General features: G+C 38.8%; 1 protein-coding gene across 1 annotated transcript in view; it reads right to left on the reverse strand.

Annotated features, from left to right (window-relative positions):
* Positions 1 to 17,343: 17,343 nt before the first annotated feature.
* LOC115215496 (cytosolic carboxypeptidase 6-like) overlaps positions 17,344 to 23,638 on the reverse strand; it is a 538,012-nt gene continuing 531,717 nt past the window's right edge. The window contains exon 9 of the mRNA XM_036505684.1: positions 17,344 to 17,972. Coding sequence (XP_036361577.1) covers positions 17,880 to 17,972 — 93 coding nt within the window. The 3' untranslated portion in view covers positions 17,344 to 17,879. The remainder of the gene's footprint in view (positions 17,973 to 23,638) is intronic.

A 23,638-nucleotide genomic window follows, 5' to 3' on the forward strand; every position in this document is an offset into this window, starting at 1 on the left:
AGAGAGATGGAGTTACCGTTCAATGTTAATTATAGTTTCGTGTCTTCAGATATGGCAGAATCTACTTCTGGCTGACCGTGACATAGAATGGTTTGGTAGAAACAACCACTGGCTAGAAATATTCTTTTCTACTCTAGGCACAAGGCCCGAAATTTTTAGCAAGGGGGCTAGTCAATTAGACTGACCCTAATACACAACTGATACTTAATTTATCGAACCTGTAAGGATGAAAGGCAAAGTCGGCCTCGGTGGAATTTGAACTCAGAACACAAAGACAGTCGAAATACCAGTAATCATTTCACTCTGCGTGATAACGTTTCTGCCAGCTCACTGCCTAGTATCTGCACTATATTCTTTTCTACTCTAGGCACAAGGCCTGACATTTTGGGGGAGGGGGCTAGTCAATTAGATCGACCCCAGTACACAACTGGTACTTAATTTATCGACCCTGAAAGGATGAAAGACAAGGTCGACCATGGCGGAATTTGAACTCAGAACGTAGCGGCAGACAAGATACCTATTTCTTTTCTACCCACAAGGGGCTAAACACAGAGGAGACAAACAAGGACAGACAGACGGATTAAGTCGATTATATCGTCCCCCAGTGCGTAACTGGTACTTAATTTATCGACCCTGAAAGGATGAAAGGCAAAGTCGACATCGGCGGAATTTGAACTCACACCATAACGGCAGACGAAATACTGCTTACCATTTTGCTTGGCATTCCAATGCCTTTGACAGCGTGCCACCTTACTGGTCAGCAATATTGCATCCATTTCATATGGTTTATGTGTTACCTTTCTACCTTTTTTCACTGGTTTCTGCTGATGGGCAACTATCATGATGAGGCACTGCCTTGAAGAGTCTAGTTGAGCAAATGAATCCTGTTAGTTTTTTTGTTTTTTAAGGTTGGTACTTATTCTATAGGTGTCTTTTGCTGAACTGCTAAGTTACAAGGAGGTACATATGTTGATGCCAGCTGGCAAGTGGTGATGGGAGACAAACACAGACACATACACAATACACATGTGTGTGTGTGTAAGTGCACACATATGCACTCACACATGCAAGCACATGCAGTGGCAGACTGGCCAGGTTGCCAGCTTGCTCGATGATAAGTGGGCCCCTGCGCCATTATAATCCGTATATGGGGGCCCATGTTAGTATATAAGGGGCCTATCACCTCAAGTTTAAGAAATTTTTATTCACTCCTGGAAGAATGCATAAATTATTTCAGCCTGGCTGTGTTTGTAGATAGTTGAAAAGAATACTTTTAACAAAAAAAAAATAATAAATGATAGCATGGTAGTTGTGGGTGGGCCCCCTTGTATTTGCGGGTGGGCCCTCTTAGTCTCCTATCAACCAATATTTTTAGACCCCATCCGCCACTGCACACACACACATACATGTATATATACATACGTATATATTGTTTTAAACATTAAACTACTGTTATTCTAGGGCACCACTTCAAAGGATTTTAGTTGAACATATCAACTCCAGGACTTATTATTTTTCATTTTTTAAGCCTAGTATTTATTCTATTGGTCTCTTTTGTCAAACCATCAAGTAACTGGGACATAAACAAACCAGCACTGGTTGTCAAATGGCAGTGGTGGGGGACAAACACAGACTCTCCCTACACACACATATGACTGGCTTCTTGCAGTTTCCTATTTCTTTACTACTCACAAGGGGCTACACACAAAGGGGAAAAACAAGGACAAACGGGTTAACCCCAGTGCATAACTGGTACTTATTTAATCAACCCCGAAAGAATGAAAGGCAAAGTCGACCTCGGCGGAATTTGAACTCAGAACGTAATGGCAGACAAAATATCTCTAAGCATTTCGCCCAGCGTGCTAACGTTTCAGCCAGCTCACCACCTTCTTACAGTTTCTTACGGTTTCCATTTGCCAAGTACATTCAGAAGTCTTTGGTCAGCTTGAGGCTACAGCAGAAGACTGTTGCCCAAGGTCTCACATTGTGGGACTGAACCCAAAACCAGGCGGTTTGTGAGAAAGCATCTTACAACTCAGCAACATCTGTGCCTATGATATATATATGTGTATAGTCTATGTTGTGAGTGAGTATGTTCTGTGCATGTTGTGTATGTTCTCTATGTTTGCATGCTTGTGTGTGTGTGTGTGTGTGTGAGAGAGAGCTTCTGTTTATCTGGATCAGAAGAGAAAGGAACAATGTTTCTAGCATGGTGGATTTCAACTGTGGTGTTAAATATCTTTGATATCTACAGACAACTCTGTGGGGGAAATGATTGCAGGAGATTGCTGATGCTGCTGGTGGTGTTGGCATTGTTGTTGTTGTTGTTGGTGGTGGCGGTGGATCAACACTTGTTTATGAATGACAACACTTCCTTATCAAAGCAACGTTTTGTTGATGTTGTGATCATTGTTGGTGATGGTGTTGTTGTTGGTGTTGGAGGATCAACATATATATTACATATAAATGATACCTAATCCTCATCAAAGCAATTTTAGCTGCTGCCAATGCTGTTGTTGTTGTTGTTAAGTAGATCAGCTTCCAGTGTGTTGAAACTGTTGTCAATCTCTACCTATCAAATTGACACATAATACATTAATACAACCAAGTATTATAGAAAGCTCCAATATATTTAATGAAACCTAAATCCAATTATTGATTGATTGAAAGTGTTTTAATGCTGTTATATCACAACTTAGGCTGGTGCCGTTATATGGATCCATCGCTTTCATATTCTTGGGTAAGATGATATAACCACAATAATGGCAGGATAGAGTTCTTAATTGATACATAATTGATTATTTATATCATTAAAGCCAATTAGAGAACATAATGTGGTTATTCCTCTAGAAATACCAACCAAATTTCACTCATATCACAAGCCACCATTTTCAGAAAATCATGATATATTACGGAAAGTGACACTATAAGATATCCTAGCTGGGACAGTTTTGATTTTAGCTTTGATCAGTGATGGTTGACCTGGGGTTAAAAAACAACAACAACAGCAGCAGCAGCAGTGGAGGTGCAATGGCCCAGTGGTTAGGGCAGGGGACTCGCGGTTGGAGGATCGCGATTTCGATTCCCAGACTGGGCGTTATGTGTTTATTGAGCGAAAACACCTAAAGTTCCACAAGGCTCCGGCAGGGGATGGTGGCGACCCCTGTTGTACTCTTTCGCCCCAACTTTCTCTCACTCGTTCTTCCTGTTTCTTGTCCCCCGACTTCCTACGCAACCGCTGAGCCTGGATGCGCATTCATCCATCCGTCGATGCTCTCGGTGTCGGGGGTTGACCTGCTTTCTCTTCTGTGGGTCTTACGAATAGCAAAGGACCACATTTCGGATTTCTCCCATCTTGCGAGCTCTGGGACGAAGACCGTTCGCTCAACAGCAACAGCAGCAGCATCAGCAATGGAGTTAATGTTATTAAACAGTTTAGCATTCAAGTCTCAAACAAGGTGTGTTGCAAAACTTAAATTCTTAGTCAAAATAAAATAATAAATTTAACTCTACTTTTAGTATTGAGTCAACCCATGAATAAATAGTTTGTTGTTATTTTTTAAACTGCTTTAAAACAACAACATAAAATTAACATTTACCTCTGCTTCTTTTACAAAGTAAAGCACCAACATTAATTTTCCAAAAAGGATGTAATCTATTGAAATTCCATTCTTGGGGTAAAATGTATCAGTACCACAAAGGCAAGTCTACCTAAATGTTGGACTACACAAGACTGGTTGAATAAGCTTCCAATTGAAACCAAAAGCCTCTGTCAAATCTAATTCTATACTATGATTTAATCTTTCATGGTTTTCACATATTGACAAAACTGAAGTAAGTCGGTGTTGAGGTTTAATTCTGTCTTAGTCAAGAATATTTCATCCATGATCCCCCGTTTTTTTGTTTTTTGTTTCAAACATTAAAACTGATACTCTGTTGGTTACGATGATGAAAGTTCTTCTGACTGGCTTGAGAAATTAATGTGCTGGAGTGGCTTTGCAGTAAGTAGCTTGCTTACAAACCACATAGTTCCGGGTTCAGTCCCACTGCGTGGCACCTTGGGCAAGTGTCTTCTACTATAGCCTCAGGCCAACCAAAGCCTTGTGAGTGGATTTGGTAGATGGAAACTGAAAGAAGCCTGTCGCATATATGTATATGTGTGTGTGTGTGTGTGTGTGTATGTTTGTGTGTCTGTGTTTGTCCCCCCAGCATCGCTTGATAACCGATGCTGGTGTGTTTACGTTCCCATAACTTAGCAGTTCAGCAAAAGAGACCAATAGAATAAGTACTGGCCTTACAAAGAATAAGTCAAGGGATCGATTTGCTCGACTAAAGACAGTGCTCCAGCATGGCCGCAGACAAATGACTGAAACAAGTAAAAGAAAGTAAAAGAGAATAGTGTATCTAGGATTACCTCAACTAATCTGCAAATAATATAAGTTTGTGGGTTAGTAAAAGAAATTTGGATTGGAGAATTTACAAAGTCATAAGATTAAATGTAGTAATATTATGTGAAGGTATTTGTTTGTGTGTGGTTTGGTGATGAGGGTTTGTATTTCCAACCTTAGAATATTTTAAGGCCATATCTCCTTCTATAATGAAGGATAAGAATTGTAGGCCCCACATCAGCGTGCCGGTGGCACGTAAAAAGCTCCAACCGATCGTGGGCGTTGCCAGCCTCTCCTGGCACCTGTGCCGGTGGCAAGTAAAAAGCACCCACTACACTCTAGGAGTGGGTGATGGTAGGAAGGGCATCCAGCTATAGAAACACTGCCAGACCAGACTGGAGCCTTGTGCAGCCTTCTGGCTTCCCAGACCCCAGTTGAACCATCCAACCCATGCTAGCATGGAAAGCGGACGTTAAACGATGATGATGATGATGATGATTATTACAACACGATAGTACTTTGTTACATTGTAGAGATTAAATCAATGTATAAGTTTGGAGAATCCAACAAGTGTCTCAAATAAGAAACTGAAGACTAGAATATGCAATTATTTCAGTTGTCTACCTTGGAGTATGTATAGTTTGGGCAGGTGGAACAATTTATACCATTTCAAATTCATTGTACTCAACTATCTGATATTCCCTGACAGGTAGATATTATGCTCGTTAATATCAGGGATTTCATACCACACACACACACACACACACACACACGTTTGCTGTTGGTTTATCTGTCTCTTTCTCTCTCACTCTTTCACACACCATAAAAGATTATTGGAGATTGTGAAGTAAAACAGTTGTGAAGAATATGAAAGTTTTAACTGTTGTTCATGGTTAAGGGGGAAGGTGAGGTTTTATGCAGTCGTTGAGGTAATATTAAATTTATGAATCAGCCTAGATTAAGAAAGAACATTTTTAATGGCTAATATTATCCAACACACCTATCTCTCATTGAAAGAAACAACAATAGCAAACGATTTAACATTATTTAATTAATCTAGTGTTGCATTAATTATAATTTTTATTATTAACATTCAGAATTTAATTTAAGCTCTCAAAGAATAAGAATAAAAATAAAAGTTATAAGGAAGAGAAAAAGAGCAGATTTCAGGTGAACTCTCTATCATGTTGATTGTATTTAGAACAGCTTACAATAAATTTCATACAAGATTATGAGGTTAAGGGTTACCATTTGAATTCAGGATGAAGAATTCATAATATCATGTATGAAATAATTACAGTGTGAAAGAGAAGGTTGAGAAGAAGGAGTCTGCTATATATGTTTCATGGCTGATTACTGTTGTGATGGCACCTGAGTTATATACTGCAACAGGGTTAAAGAGCAGAAGATTAGTAGCAAATCTTAACTAAAATAAAGGGGAAATACTTGTCTGAAATTAATCAATATTTATGGTGAAGATTGTTATACTAATTAAAAGACAACTAAAAGTAGAGTTCAGTAATAGGTTTAGATGTGCCATCAATGACAGATGATGACAATCAACTGGAACGAAGTGAGTTAATTAATTACCTATCCGTAAAAAGAGGCTTGCAAATTTACAGGAACATCCAACAATGTTATCGTCTTAGAGAATTATAATTAGAAGGAAAAGGAAAACTGCTGATTCAGGTGACAAGGTAACGTAAGTAGTAGAAGAAAAGAAACGATCTTTGCCTAAGGAAATATTTAACAGCCTTCTTCAACTAATGTAGCTGTAGGAACAACAGAGATAAATTGGAGAAAGTTTTAATGAAAACAAAAAATAATAACTTTATTTTGTTAATAATAAAGACGCAATAAGGAGTCAATAAGTTGAATGTGTGAAATTGTTTGTCTGTTGTAACCATGTTATTGAAAGATCGCTCTACAAGATGACAGTGAATAGGAAAGTGAAAGTAAAGGGGAGAGGAGGAAGGGGTAGGGCACAGAATATGGAAAAATTATTATTATTATTAGACCAGTAATGATGTCTATTTCATCAGGGAAGCAATTGTTTTCTCAGTGGTAAACAACATTGTTTCCCCTTGACTGGATTTCTTATAATAAACACCTGCTGTTCTATGCTACATGCATTTAACAGCAAATTAAGGTGTAGAGAAACAACAAAATAATTGAATCAGTCTTTTTGCAAGCAATCTTATATGACATTATAAACTGGATACATACATACATACATACATACTTATATATATATATATATATATATATTTATATATACTACTCTACACTTTAGAGTGTACTTCTCCTTTTGGAGTGATGTCTTCTGCAAACAATATATATATATAATCAAAATCAAAATCAAATCAAAATCATTTCGATGACTGGCATCTGTGCTAGCGGGATGCAAAGAGCACCATACGAGTGTGATCGTTGACAGAGAGGCTATTCGAGTACGATCGTTACCAGCATCGCCTTGCTGGCACTTATGCCTGTGCTTGTAGGGTGCCAAGAACACCATCCGAGCATGATCGTTGCCAGAGTAGCCAACTGGCTTCCATACCCGTGGCACATAAAAGGGCACCATTTCGAGCGTGATCGTTACCAACGTCGCTTCACTGGCACCTGTGTTGGTGGCACGTGTAAAAAGATTTGAGTGAGGTCATTGCCAGTACTGCCTGACTGGTCCCCGTGCAGGTGGCACGTAAAAAGCACCCACTACACTCTTGGAGTGGTTGGCGTTAGAAAGGGCATCCAGCTGTAGAAACTCTGCCAGATCAAGACTGGAGCCTGGTGCAGCCATCTGGTTCGTCAGTCCTCAGTCAAATCATCCAACCCATGCTAGCATGGAAAGCGGGCGGTAAACGATGATGATGATGATGATATATATATATATATAAACACATATACATGCAAACCTTTATATCATACAAATTCATACATACTTAAATACACACACACACACACACATATATATATTAAGTTCAACTGGCGTTGAAAGTCAACAAACAAAGTTTACTTTAGAAGTGTTGAGATGTATTGAAAGATACAGATTAGGAAATAATTTTATTCTCAAACACAGGATAATACTAATAATATAACATGGATAGGATAAACTATGCATGTAATCACACGAATGTGAGTTCAAGTCCCATGCTTGGCTGCTGACAGATTTTTCAGCAAAATATGTATGGTTTATCCTGTTCATGCTATATTATTAGTATTATCCTGCATTTGAGAATAAAATTATTTCCTTATCTGTATCTTTCAATATATATATATATATATATATATGTATCTATGTGTGTGTATATATTTATTTATCATCATCATCATCATCATTTAACATTCATTTTCTATGATGGCATGGGTTGGATGGTTTGACAGGAACTGGTCAAGTCAGAAGACAGCACCAAGGTCTGCTGGCTGTTCTAAATACCTGACACACCTCCCGACCAGAGAAATTGGACCACTGCTCTTTGTTCTACTTTGGTGCACATTCCTTGTGGAGTGGCCATGCTTACACTGTAAAGCCAGAAAGAAAAGTGGTGTAATCAGGCTCGAATTTCAATCACATGACCACAATAGTACCAAATGTAAGCACTAATATCATCATCATCATCATCATTTAATGTCCGCTTTCCATGCTAGCATGGGTTGGACGGTTCAACTGGTGTCTGGGGAGCCCGAAGGCTGCACCAGGCCAGTCAGATCTGGCAGTGTTTCTACAGCTGGATGCCCTTCCTAACGCCAACCACTCCGAGAGTGTAGTGGGTGATTTTATGTGCCACCGACACAGGTGCCAGACGAGGCTGGCGAACGGCCACGCTCGGATGGTGTTTTTATGTGCCACCGACACAGGTGCCAGACAAGGCTGGCAGACGACCACGCTCGGTGATTGTTATGTGCCCACAGCACGGAGGCCAGTCGATGCAGTACTGGCTACGGCCACGTTCGGATGGTTTTCTTGTGTGCCACCAGCACTGGTACCACAAAGATACAAATTCCATTGATGTTCATCTATTTTGATTTTGTTTGATTTTCACTTGCCTCAACAGGTCTTCACAAGTGTACATATATATATATTAGTGACAGAGGCAGTATTAAGTGGGGATAGTTATATATATATATATATATATATATATATATATATATACATATATATATATATATGTATATACATAGGAAATTTGAATGGCAACTGTTGGTGCTGTCACTTACAGTTGCTTTTGAAGTATGAGAGGGAGAGAAAGAGAATTTACCAAAAATTAAAAGGTGTGTGTGTGTGTGTCTGTATGTTTCTACATATATATTAGGCTTCCTGCCAATTTTGACATATAAACTACCCAGTTGTTTGAGCAATTGCACAAATTCTAATTTGGGCAATGTCACTGAATTAGCATGCAAAGTGGCGGAGAATTCCAGACACACAAACTCTATCTAAATGAATTCTCAAATAAATTCACCAAGACATGGAAAATGGACATTAAATTATGAACATGAGGATGATGATGATGATGATGATATATGACAGGCTTCTTTCAGTTTCTATCCACCAATTCAACTCACAAGGCCTTGGTCATCTCGAGGTTATAGTAGGAGGCACTTGCCCAACGTGCCACGCAGTGGGACTGAGCCTAGAACCATGTTGTTGTGAAGCAAACTTAAACACACACCCATGCCTGCACCTATATATATATATATATATATATATATAATATATATATATATATGTATATACATAGGAAATTTGAATGGCAACTGTTGGTGCTGTCACTTACAGTTGCTTTTGAAGTATGAGAGGGAGAGAAAGAGAATTTACCAAAAATTAAAAGGTGTGTGTGTGTGTCTGTATGTTTCTACATATATATTAGGCTTCCTGCCAATTTTGACATATAAACTACCCAGTTGTTTGAGCAATTGCACAAATTCTAATTTGGGCAATGTCACTGAATTAGCATGCAAAGTGGCGGAGAATTCCAGACACACAAACTCTATCTAAATGAATTCTCAAATAAATTCACCAAGACATGGAAAATGGACATCAAATTATGAACATGAGGATGATGATGATGATGATGATATATGACAGGCTTCTTTCAGTTTCTATCCACCAATTCAACTCACAAGGCCTTGGTCATCTCGAGGTTATAGTAGGAGGCACTTGCCCAACGTGCCACGCAGTGGGACTGAGCCTAGAACCATGTTGTTGTGAAGCAAACTTAAACCACACACCCATGCCTGCACCTATATATATATATATATATATATATATATTCCATATATATATATATATATATATATTCCATATATATAGCCCATGTGTGTGTATATATATATATATACACACACAACGAATATATATATTCAGTCACGACACAGATCATGAGATTGCACCTAGAAAGTTACCCTCCCAGGCACATGTCCAGGCAAGGTTGTTTATGGAAGACCAGCAGTCGCCCATGCATACCAGCCTCCCCTCTCCGTGCCACCAGCCTTATCCAAGGGAAAGGCAAAGGGGCCGATACAGCTTGGCACCTGTGGTGTCACAATTCGTTTTTACAGCTGAGTGAACTGGAGCAACATGAAATAAAGTGTCTTGCTCAAGAACACAACTCGTAGCCCAGTCCGGGATTCGAGCTCACAACCTCATGATTGTAAGCTCGACGCTCTAACCAGTGAGCCATGCATCTTCACACACACACACACACATATATATATATGTATATACATATATATATATATATATATATATATATATATATATATTCCATGTATATAGTCCATGTATTATATATATATGTGTGTATATATATATATATATATATATGTATATATATGTGTATGTGTATATATATATATAATATATATATATATATATGTATGTATGTGTGTGTGTATGTATGTATGAATGTATATGTGCGTACTTTAGTGCTGTGGCATTTCTTGATAACCAGAAATAGTAGAAGTAGGCAACAGTCATGTTTACCAGTCTTCAATAAGCTGTTATCTCATCTACACACACTGCAACACTAGCTTCACTTATACAAGAAATGGTATTAAATATAATCAAAGCCGGTTCGCCAGCACCGAAACATAAAACTCAATGAAGAAGACATAATTTTAATTACTTGGCCAAGAAAATGACATGATACAATGAAGGTTATGACTATTTCATCATTACTGTTCTCTTTGTTCAGGGACAATCTCCAGCTTTAATTCTTCCGATCTACTTGTCCAAGAACCAATAGATTATCCATAAATTTCTTGGAATAACCAGTTACTCTTCCACCACTGTACAGCTTCCTACATATTCATTGTTAACGCAAATGCTTCTTGCTTACTGCTAGTGTTCAAGCAGTAAGAAAACCCTGTCAAAAGGCCCAGGTTTTCAAGTTCAAATCGTTGTTCAGCATTTCTTTATATTTCTTCTTTTTGCTGTTTTTCACTCTTTGAAAAAAAGAAAATGTTTGTCCACAGAATAGGCACATGAGTGGCTGTGTCGTAAGTAGATTGCTTACCAACCACACAGTTCCGGGTTCAGTCCCACTGCGTGGCACCTTGGGCAAGTGTCTTCTACTATAGCCTCGGGCCGACCAAAGCCGTGTGAGTGGATTTGGTAGACGGAAACTGAAAGAAGCCCGTCGTATATATATGTATATGTATATATATGTGTTTGCGTGTCTGTGTTTGTCCCCCCAACATCGCTTGACAGCTGATGTTTACGTCCCCGTAACTTAGCGGTTCGACAAAAAGGACTGATAGAATAAGTACTAGGCTTACAAAGAATAAGTCCAGGGGTCGATTTGCTCGACTAACGATGGTGCTCCAGCATGGCCGCAGTCAAATGACTGAAACAAGTAAAAGAGTACAAGAGTAAAGAGAAGACAAAAGAAGAACATGCCTCAAAGCAATTCTCTCCCCCTGAGCAGGAACTCTCTTTTGTTCTCTGTCTCAGCTTCCATTAAGACCACTATGTCGTATCTAAATATGTTCTAGAGAAAATATGTCTCTCTCATCCTTGAACTCATAGGGCTGACTTCTCAGTTTCCATAAGACCAAGGCCACAACTTACCCCACTGAAAGGGATATCAATTAGTCACAAGATTACTCATTTACAGCTGAGTGGGATGGAACAAGGGTTAATGAAGTGTTTTGCTTAATCCTTTCATTACTGTATTTATTTTGAGATGCTTCGTGTTTCTTTCAATTATTTTAAATATAACAAAGAATTTAGAAAAAATAACTTAGTTATGATTCAGCCAGTGTTAGGAACATAAATTTGGTGGAAGATTTTAATTCAGAACTTATGAAGACAAGATATTTGTACTACAGAGCCAGAGCCGGTTTCAGCCGGGTTAGTTATGAAAGGGTTACGAACACAATACAACACCCAGTCAGAGAAGTGAAACCCCGATCTTGTGATCACGAGTGAAACATCTGAATCACCAGGCCCTGTATTGTCACTTAAAGAAAATATAGCAATAACAAGTTAGTGATGACACAGCAGTGATGACAAGTCTAGAGAAAGCATAATGGTAAGTTCCGGTTACAGTGTGTTGGACAACCTAAAATGTGTTTATGGAGGAATCATTGAAAGATCAATGAAATGAAATGTGGATTTATGCTTGGAAGAGAGAGAGACAACTAATACTGTTTTTACTGTTGGGCAGTTACAGCAGAAGCATGAGATATGAAGAAGTTACTCGTTAGGTTTGTTGAGCTGGAGAAAGCTTTTGAGAGGGTTCCATGTGCAGAGGTGAGAAGATTAATAGTGGAGTAATGGTTGGTCAGAGTAGCATTCTTGCAGAAAAGGGGGAAAGAGGAACATGTGCAGTGACAAGGATGAAGGGAAGGTTGGAGTGCATCAGTGTGGTACTAAGGCTGCTGGTATTTATAGTTGTGATGGAGATAGTGGCTCCATCACAAGTGTAAATGAGGGTTTCTATAGCTGGATGGCCGTACTAATACCATTCACTACGTAGATTGAACTGGGTGCATTTATACAGTACCAGAATGAATACATTTTGCATGGCATTGGCACTTATAAAGGACTGAGCACCTGTAAAAGGATCACAAATATATATATATATAATTTTTCTGATGTCTTAATGGCAATACTTCATTCAAAATATCACTTTCTTGTCTGTGTCACATGATACACATTCAATGGTTCTTAAAAACAAATGTAAGTTTGTTCATATACATAAGTGGTTGTTATTTATATATATATATATATATATATATATAAATATATAAATATATATATATTCTCTTGTGTCCGGGAAGATAATTTTCTTTTTGTGCCTTATAATTTAACATACTCACCGGTAAAATTTCCCCTATTTTCCTTAAATTTTCATTGCGTCTTGCAACTTTTTCAATAGTCTTGACTCTTGCAAACTAAATCCCAAAACGAAATAATATATGTTGTTATATATATATATATATATATATATATATATATATATAAAAAAATGAATGGGATAAAGAGAGTCTGCCAAATGTTGACCCAACAGAGGGACCAGCTATCCGAGTTGATAGTTCCGTAGTAGCTAAGGCGTTTAGGAGCATGAAGACAGGGAAAGCCCCAGGCCCATCAGGAATTACTGCAGAGATGCTCAAAATATCTGGCAGTGTCGGCTATAACCTAGTCACCCGTATAGTCAACCAGGTGATACACGAAGGAGTCATACCCATGACTGGTGTAGCAGCATACTAGTCAACTGCTACAAAGGTAAAGGTGATGCCCTGGATACAAATAATTACAGAGGTATCAAGCTGTTGGATCAGGTAATGAAGGTTACGGAGAGGGTCTTAGCCCAACTAATTAGAGAGAGAGTTAGTTTAGATGAGATGCAGTTTGGGTTTGTCCCAGGGAAAAGCACCACTGATGCTATATTCCTGGTAAGGCAGCTGCAGGAGAAATACCTAGCCAAGGATAAGCCCCTGTACCTGGCTTTTGTTGACATGGAGAAAGCCTTTGATAGGGTCCCCCGATCCCTCATCTGGTGGTCAATGAGGAAACTAGGGATAGATGAATGGCTGGTGAGGGCTGTGCAAGCCATGTACAGAGATGCCGTAAGTAAGGTTAGAGTTGGCAACATGTACACAGAAGAATTCAAAGTAGAGGTTGGGGTCCACCAGGGTTCAGTACTCAGCCCCCTCCTATTTATCATAGTCCTCCAGGCAATAACGGAGGAATTCAAGACCGGTTGCCCCTGGGAGCTCCTCTATGCTGACGACCTCGCTCTAATCGCTGAGTCACTATCAGAACTGGAGGAGAAGTTCCAGGTGTGGAAGGAGGGTTTAGAATCGAGGGGCCTTAGAGTCAACCTAGCTAAAACCAAAGTACTAATAAGTAGAAAGGTAGAAAACCCACAAATATCATCAGGAAGATGGCCCTGTTCGATCTGTAGAAAAGGTGTAGGTAGAAACTCTATAAGATGTACCCAGTGTAAGCTATGGACACATAAGAGGTGCAGCAATGTCAAAGGTAGGCTAACTGGGAAGATAGTTTTTGTATGTGGCAGGTGCTCTGGAGCACTGACCTCCGAAAATCTGCAGAAAACAACTTCTGTCACTTTCCGGGGGGAAAACTAGAAGTAGTTGATAGTTTCCGCTATCTAGGTGACCAAGTCAGTAGTGGGGGTGGGTGCGCTGAAAGTGTAACTGCTAGAATAAGAATAGCCTGGGCAAAGTTTAGGGAGCTCTTACCTCTGCTGGTGACTAAAGGCCTCTCGCTCAGAGTAAAAGGCAGACTGTATGATGCATGTGTACGAACAGCTATGCTACATGGCAGTGAAACATGGGCCGTGACTGCTGAGGACATGCGTAAGCTCGTGAGGAACGAAGCCAGTATGCTCCGATGGATGTGTAATGTCAGTGTACTTACTCGACAGAGCGTTAGTACCTTGAGAGAAATGTTGTACCTAAGAAGCATCAGTTGTTGTGTGTGCAAGAGAGACGATTGCGCTGGTATGGTCATGTGGCGAGAATGGATGAAGAGAGGTGTGTGAGAAAGTGCCAATCCCTAGCAGTTGAGGGAACCGTGGAAGAGGTAGACCCAGGAAAACCTGGGACGAGGTGGTGAAGCACGACCTTCGGACGTTAGGTCTCACCATGGAAATGACTAGAGACCGAGACCTATGGAAGTATGCTGTGCGTGAGAAGACCCGGCAAGACTAGTGAAGCCATAATCCGTGGCCCCTACCTGGGACGTAGTCAGTCCACCTGTGCATACCTTCCTTCTTGTGACACTTGTGAAGACCTGTTGAGGCAAGTGAGAATCGAATCGAATCGTATCAAATCAAATCGAACCAAATCAAAATAGATGAACATCAATGGAATTTGTATCCTTGTGGTACCAGTGCCGGTGGCACATAAGAAAACCATCCGAACGTGACCGTAGCCAGTACCGCAATGACTGGCCTCCGTGCTGAGGGCACGTAACAAACACCATCCGAGCGTGGCCGTCCGCCAGCCTCGTCTAGCACCTAAGAAAACACCATCCGAGCGTGGCCGTCTGCCAGCCTCGTCTGGCACCTGTGTCGGTGGCACATAAAAAACACCATCCGAGCGTGGCCGTCTGCCAGCCTCGTCTGGCACCTGTGTCGGTGGCACATAAAAAAAAACACCATCCGAGCGTGGCCGTCTGCCAGCCTCGTCTGGCACCTGTGTCGGTGGCACATAAAAAACACCATCCGAGCGTGGCCGTCTGCCAGCCTCGTCTGGCACCTGTGTCGGTGGCACATAAAATCACCCACTACACTCTCGAGTGGTTGGCGTTAGGAAGGGCATCCAGCTGTAGAAACACTGCCACATCTGACTGGCCTGGTGCAGCCTTCGGGCTTCCCAGACCCCAGTTGAACCGTCCAACCCATGCTAGCATGGAAAGCGGACGTTAAACGATGATGATGATGATGATGATGATATATATATATATACATATATATAAATTTATATAAATAAGGGTAAGAATGTTATTTAAATATTGAACTTATCAAGTGGCCAGCATGGGAATATAAACCTTCAAAGGTAATTATTATTAAAATTATAATTTAGGGTATCTAAGAGATACCCTAGATTATAATTTTAATAATATGTACAGATATATACATATATATATGTATGCATGTACATATATATATATATGTATATATCAGTGGGTGCCTGTTTAGTCTCTTTCCTTCATGACTACTTTCCTTTATCTACATCAGTTTTGTGGAGCTTCTGTATGATGGGTTAGAGTTAGCCAGCTTCTTCAGCTCGGTTGTGTAGAATTTGTCATGATACATGTGCCATGAAATTTGATCGAGGACATCACTGTCAGCGTTTGCACATTCATTCATTACATTATCAATTTGACAGTAGATGGGCACACCTTTGAGCATAAATGACAGGAGTATTCAACAGGGGTTTATAGAACTTTTGTGCACATGAGCATCATTTTATAGCAAATAATACTGGCTTTTGTAAGCATAATATGACCACAAATGGTACGAGTGAGAGCACTTCTGGATGGATTTTTGCTCTGTACAAACCCCACAATTCTCAAGAATTTTGTTGCCATTTCATTTCACTATTTTGTATTCAATTCAGCTTATCTCAAATTGCAAGCAATATCCACTGGCTAGAGGCCTTAGTTATGTTTTGATGACAAGATGTTCCCTATCATCAGTTAAATATTTTAAAGATTTCTTTTTGTGACATCACGAAACCTCATTCTTGCTTGTACTAGGGATGCTTATGGAGAAATAATTCACGATAAGATAATCGCTTTGATCACTTAAAACTCAAGAAAGATATTTCGTAAAAATTTGATGATGACCGGACTTGCTGTGTGCAATTAGGGCAGCAAAGGGAACACCAAGAGTTGCAGCTTTGAGTTTTCCTCTCATTTGCCTTTGTATCTCACACAGAAACACATAATTGCATATCATCATTTTTTATTTAAGTACTGTGTTAACCCTTCGTCATTCTACACCATCACACCACACACACACACACACTCTCTCTCTCTCATCACTCCACCTTGTCATATTTAACTTAATTTAATTAGTCTATTCAACTGATCTACAAAGTCAGTAGTTCAGAGATGTTTATACATGTTGGAGACGTTCAGCTGAAATTGAATCAGTGCTGCAAACCGAGGTGGGACACGACTCCCCAGGGAGCGATTCATTACCAAAATAAATATTTCCCAATAAGGTAAACAGATAATAACTTTCAAAAAATGGCGAGGGAAAAGGAATGAATATATAAAAAAATAAATAAGTGAAAATAAAAGAAGATAAAAGTTTAATGATCAATGAAAGCATCAGAGAACAAAGTCTGATGGCAAATACGTTCTGTTTGACTTCAATAGACTCAGTCGAGAGAGACAAATAATAATACATTGAGCTGAGTCAGTGGAAGGGCGGGGCTGTGGTAATTATAATAGACTTCGTTAAACAGAAAGCAACACATATATAGGCAAATAAAGACATGTGTGTAAAGGTGTACACATGTGTGTACATATTGGTGTTCATAGATACCCCCCCCACACACACACACACAAACACACAGATGTGTGCATGTAGGTGATCATACACACAATGTGTACACATAGACACAGATATATTTTCTTGAATTCCTTTATGTACACACACACACACACACACACATAAATATATATGAAGCATAAGTATACTCATTATATTAACAGTTATATGTACAAACACACACACACACACATATACAAATATATATGAAACACAAGTATACTCATAATATTAACAGTTATATGTATATACACACATACTAACACACACACACACACACACACACAATTCCAATGATCAATTAACAATTCATTGTGAAAATTAACAGCAGATAGTATTTGAGAACAATAAAAATTGACAGAAATCATGAAACACTTCTCACTCAAACATTTTATTAGACAAGTTTGCAACAGATATATCGTATTCCAATAAAATGACAAAAAGAAAAAAGAAAAAGAAAAGAAAAGAAAAGAAAGAAATAAAAAAGAAAAGGACGAGAAAACAGATTGTCATTTGGAAGAATTTAGTTGGTCAGTGCTTTAACATTCAGAAAAATATCCTTTGTGCCTGATTTTATTGCACAGATCAGTGACAGACTCATTTGAAGAACTGGAATCTGCTGTGGACAGTCATGTCACACAAATAAAGAAGAAGCATTAAAAATGGACTTAACCAAGTCTGGAAAGTTTGATAGAGACATGAATGATGCCAGTGAATTTGGAACTTGTTCTGTATCGCAGATTTAAAATATGTTTAATTTCAATACTGTTGTTTTGAGGAATCTCAGATTATTTGGGATTCTTTTTTTTTGGGACTCTTTTGAAATGGAAGTAGTTTATAGCAGAAGGCCAAAAATGGAAGCATCACAACAATATTGGTGAGAAGATAGAGAGGTGCCATATCATTGATTTGTAGAATTCCTGTATCCATAATGGAAGTTTCCTTCATCAATTCATCTTTGGGTTGTCAGTACCAAATGTAGTCTAATTTTTTTTCCATTTTTTAAAATCAAATCCAGACATAGCCCGCAGCAAACTACACAAAACTAAAACAGAGTAAAAAAAGGAAAATATTGAAACAAGAACAACAAATTCTTGACACTTTAATGGATGCAATACAGAGCAAAAACTCAAATTCAATTCTTTCCTTTGTTGATAACCCTAGACGAATTTTAACCAAACACATTGAACATGTGGCAATATGTTTGGATCAACAAGTTCTCACTGTTGCATGCTGGGTTAGCTGTTCTATGAAATGGTTTTGCAGCTCATTCTACATTTCGTGTTTCAATTTCAATTAACAAAGAGTATTGGCACTATTGATTTCTGTTGCTGGAAGGTAAAGAGAATTACTACCGTTGTCACATTTTTCAGGCATGTTTGTTTTGTTGCTATTTTTCCAAAACCAGAAAACAGGAAAGGAAAAAAGGTGGGTACCATAAGTATGCTCATGATACCAAGTCTGTCAGATTCCTTAAAAAACTTGCACAAAAATGTAATTTTTTTAAAAAAGATCACAAAACGTTTCATCAACAGCTCCATACACATTACATGACCTTTTGTGAAATGCTTTACCCTCAGGTGACAAGATCTTAAAAACAAATCTGGTAGAGTTGTTATCATAAACATAAGTATATGACTAATTTTCTTCTCTTCCTTTTTTTAATTTTGGAAGTGAGTGATGAATTAAAACATACCATAAATATGGAACTGGCTTGATTTCCTGCTTTGTGTTGATGAAGTGAGGGAACAATTGAGATAATCTTTTTTACATCAACTCCTGATTGATGAAGACATTGTTACAGAATGTGACCACTGTGGAAAATATGTCACTGCGGCAAGAATTTCAGTGAAATCTTTAGACACCATTCTGCTATTTACCCTTCATGGTTAATGCTTCTTATTGGAGTAGCTTTGCAATGATTGTAAATGAATTTCAGTGACAATCATCATCATATCATCATCATCGTTGAACGTCCACTTTCCATGCTAGCATGGGTTGAACGATTTTGACTGAGGTCTGGCGAACCAGATGGCTGCACCAGGCTCCAGTCTTGATCTAGTAAAGTTTCTATATAGCTGGATGCCCTTCCTAATGCCAACCACTCTGAGAGTGTAGTGGGTGCTTTTTACGTGCCACCGGCACGGGGGCCAGTCAGGCGGTACTGGCAACGACCTCACTCGAATCTTTTGATAAAAATAGGACGGTTTTCTCCGAACTGAGGTATTTGAGTATGATACCCTGTTAAAAAAATAAAAGGGTGCTGCAAGTATAGTAACAATGTTGGAAAATTAACCAACATTGTTGCATGGAAAGTTTTCCAGTGTTAAGATTTTACTTTTAACTTTTATATCATCCAGATCTTAATTCAGGCACATTGACATTATATATGTATGCATGTGTGTGTCTTTTAGAATTTATTTTTTAACCATCATCATCATCAGTTTAATCAGCATCATTCATCACCATTGACAGTGATGACAGCTACTGCTGAGCAAAGCGTGAGCAAGCATACACTTTCAAACATATGTGTTTGTGTATGGTGAGGGATGTATTTATGATACTTCATTAAAAATAAATTGTTCACTTTTAGTTAATGTCCTGCTGATGAGGTTGTAATGTATGCCTTCCATTAGACAAATGATGTCAAAAATCAGGACATTTTGTAAAGTTTTCCAACAACAGATACTTCCAAATATAGAGAGAAGCTTCAATATATGTCACTCAAAGACTGATTGCTTGCAAAATAATGATAGAAAGGAAAGTCTCTTTCTTCAATCAGGAAATGAAGACAGAAAAAAAACATTTCTACTTAACAGAAAATATATCTTCATTTCTGGAAAAGATACAATATATAATTTTGTGATTGATCTGTTAAATGTTTGCAGAGATGTCACACCACCAAGGAATTAAGTTTTCCTTTATTCGCTTCCTTAGAATTCTTATCCATTTAACACTGCTTATTTCACTGCTTTCTTAATATCTAAGGGACTAATACAAGAAAAGCTAAATAGACATATATATCATAATCTCTCATAAGACACTCCATAAATAAATTTTTAAAAATCTTCCCTAAAAATGCACATTATTAGTTCAGTTTTACATTATTTAATGCTTACATTTATTGTTCTGTATCTGAAGAAGGGTTATAATTTAATTTCTACAGAAATTATATTTGCAGTTGTATATTTTTCGTGCAATCAGCCACCCCAGGTGAAGTAAGGAGTAGAATCAGGTCTTGGTGACTTTGAAGCAAAATTATATCTAAAATTATGTAAATTAACTATATCCAATTAATAGAAAAAATTAAGAGACTTAACATCAGAAACCTACTGTGTGTGTGTGTGTATACTCACACACACACACACAACACCAGTGCCACTGCTGCCATCATCATCATCATCATCATTATCGTCATCATCATCATCCACTATGAATTTTTCTGACCTTCTCATTATACCTGCAGCACTTTTAAGTGCAATGAAATAATTTTAAGTTTGAAACTACGACAATGTGGTTAGTAGTTGAGTAGTTATTAACCTTACAGTTATCATGCCATACCTGTAATCACATCAGGGCACCATGTAATTCAGTGATGTGGAATAGGGCAAAACCTGTTCATTTATCCACCATATAATCATTACTTCTCAAAAATGACACCCTACACTGTAATAATCAATCAATCAACATCAATGTCCGTCTTAAGTTGGTGAGCCAAAAGAATTACTGGTATGCTTGGTGAAATGCTTAGCGGCATTTTGTCCATCTTTATGTTCTGGGTTAAAATTCTGCCACGGTTGACTTTCAGGTTTGATAGAATAAGTACCAGTTGAGTACTGGGGTTGATGTAATAGACATGCCCTCTCTCCCGAAATTGCTGGTCTTGTGCCAAAATTTGAAATCAAAATCTGTCTTTCTTAGGGAAAGGAATTATTTTTTACACACCCAGGCCTATTCTCCATTTTTTTAGAAAGAAGAAACCAAATCAAGACACACATTGGGTATTCCATTCATTTCTTAGCTCACAGAGGCAAGCCCCGTTCTATGCTCGGGTCAAGGCATAGAACGCAACCCCCAATATCAGAAAGAAATAAAACCAAAAATTGGCACATAAAAGGCACCATTCGAGTGTGATCATCACCAGCGTTGCCTTACTGGCACTTGTGCCCATGCTAGTAGGGTACCAAGAGCACCATCTGAGCGTGATCGTTAACCGTGTCACCTTACTGGCACCTGTGCTGGTGGCATGTGTAAAAAGATTCGAGCAAGGTCATTGCCAGTACCGCCTGACTGGCCCCCGTGCTGGTGGCACATAAAAAGCACCCACTACACTCTCGGAGTGGTTGGTGTTAGGAAGGGCATCCAGCTGTCGAAACTCTACCAGATCAGATTGGGGCCTGGTGTGGCGATCTGGTTCGCCAGCCTTCAGTCAAATCGTCCAACCCATGCCAGCATGGAAAGTGGATGTTAAACGATGATGATGATGAAAACATTATCAGCATGTAGACTATATAATGCAGAAAATAAGTTTAATGCTGACAACTAAAGACACCAGAAAGTTCATAAGAAAATAAAAGCAATACTTTTGACATAAAACTTGTTTGGTATCCTCTCATAATATATAAAATATCTTATTACCTTATCACATAAAATACATTTATTTTGTATTTGGGGATAATAACTTCGACTAAATATAATAAATGAAGTTCCACTGAACTTTGCTTTACTTCTACTCAAGCCCCACCCCATTGACCTGTATGTCATCCAATCATCCTTGATGTGTTATTACCTATAAACATCTTGCTCAAGATTTAAGCCAATCCTTTCATCTCAGAACTCATCTGCCTCCCCCACTACTCTTCTTTCAGGTAGTGACCAACGAAGGTTCAAACTGAGCAGCAATCAAACTGAACGAAGTCAAGGGGTTCCATCCTTCTTTCATTCCATTTATCCCTAGATATTAGGTTAAATAAATTCCCATTAACATATAACAACACTGAAGACTAAAATTACCTTATCCCCAAGGGACAGAATCACTGTATCAGTTCCTATGAGATGGTGATGAGCTTTCATCCTTGACCTATGTTGGCCCTGCTAGAAATGTCAGATGATGCATATATCAACTTCTCCATCATGAGTATGTCAATATCTTTTTAATGTAGGCACCATGCTCTCTGGCTGTATTCTCAGTAAATGTTCTAAGATGAAGGATTTCCAGGTTGTCATGTGAGATCTAAGGTTTTGGTATGCTCTTTAAAGTTATGCCCTAGATGTTTTGAATAGCCCCCTTTTCTAACATGCAACTGGCAAGTGATTAATGTATAACTGGAAGGGGTTTTATTGTGTCTGGGGAGAGTAATTTTCTTTTTGTGCCCTATTATGTAACACACTCACTGGTAAAATTTCCATGATTTTCTTATTTCTATTGTCCTAAAATTTTTGTTGTGTCTTGCAACGTTTTCAATAGTTTTGACTCTCCCCAGACACAATAGAATATGCTTCAACACATGAACTCATAAAAAGAATCTTGCAAACCAAATCTGAAAACCAAATGGAAGGTGTTTATAAGAGACAAACTAACAATGACAGATTACTGATGCAAATAAGAGAATATCTGAACGTTTATAAGAGACAATGGAAAGAAAACCAGTTGTGGTTCCCTGAAAGTGTAACTAAAACAATGTAGAAGAGATATATAGGCATTAGCTTAAAGAGAAATAAGAAGGAAAGATCTTTATAGATAGGGATAGGTGTGACTGTGTGGTTTAGAAGATTGCTTCCCAACCATATGGTCTTGGGTTCAATCCCATTGCATGGTACCTTGGGTAAGTGTTTTCTACTTGTAGATGGATTTGAAACACAGAAACTGAAAGAGGTCTGTTGTACATATTCATATATCTGTGTGTGTGTATGTCTGTTATGCTTGTTGTTGTTATGTTTGTTCCTGCTCGCCACTTGACCATAGGTGTTGGTTTGTTTACACCGGTATAACTTATGCGACTGACATAATAAGTGCCAGGCTTAAAAAATAATTTCTGGGGTTGATCTGTTCAAATAAACCCTTCACTACAGTGCCCCAGCATGGCCACTGTCACATAACTGAAACAAGGAAAAGATAAAAGATAGAGTGGTTTCTGTTAGGGAAGAGTGTCTCGGCACAGGAGTGGCTGTGTGGTAAGAAGCTTGCTTCCCAACCACATGATTCCAGGTTCAGTTCCACTGTATGGCACCTCAGGCCTTGTGAGTGATTTGATAGACAGAAACTGAAAGAAGTCCGTTGTATATATGCCAAGGTTGGTGTTAGGAATGGCATCCAGCTATAAAAAATATTTCCAAAACAGTCACAAAAGTCTGGTGCAGGCTTCTGCCTGGCCAGTTCCTGTCAAACCATCCCATCCATGCCAGCAGGGAAGGTAGACATTAAACGATGATGATGATGATGATGATATACTGAGACCCCCTTCAGTCATGACTGGCCATGGGATTGCACCTAGAAAGTTACTCTCCCAGGCACAAGACTGGGCAATGATGTTTATGGAAGACCAGCAGTCGCCCATGCATACCAGCGTCCCCTCTCCACACCAGTGTTATCCAAGGGAAAGGCAAAGGCTGATATGGCTTGGCACATGTGATGTCGCAACTCATTTCCACAGCTGAGTGAACTGCAGCAACGTGAAATAAAGTCTCTTGCTCAAGAACACAACACGCAGC

The sequence above is a fragment of the Octopus sinensis genome, linkage group LG9, assembly GCF_006345805.1.
Source record: "Octopus sinensis linkage group LG9, ASM634580v1, whole genome shotgun sequence".
In the NCBI taxonomy this organism is placed as follows: Eukaryota; Metazoa; Mollusca; class Cephalopoda; order Octopoda; family Octopodidae; genus Octopus; species Octopus sinensis.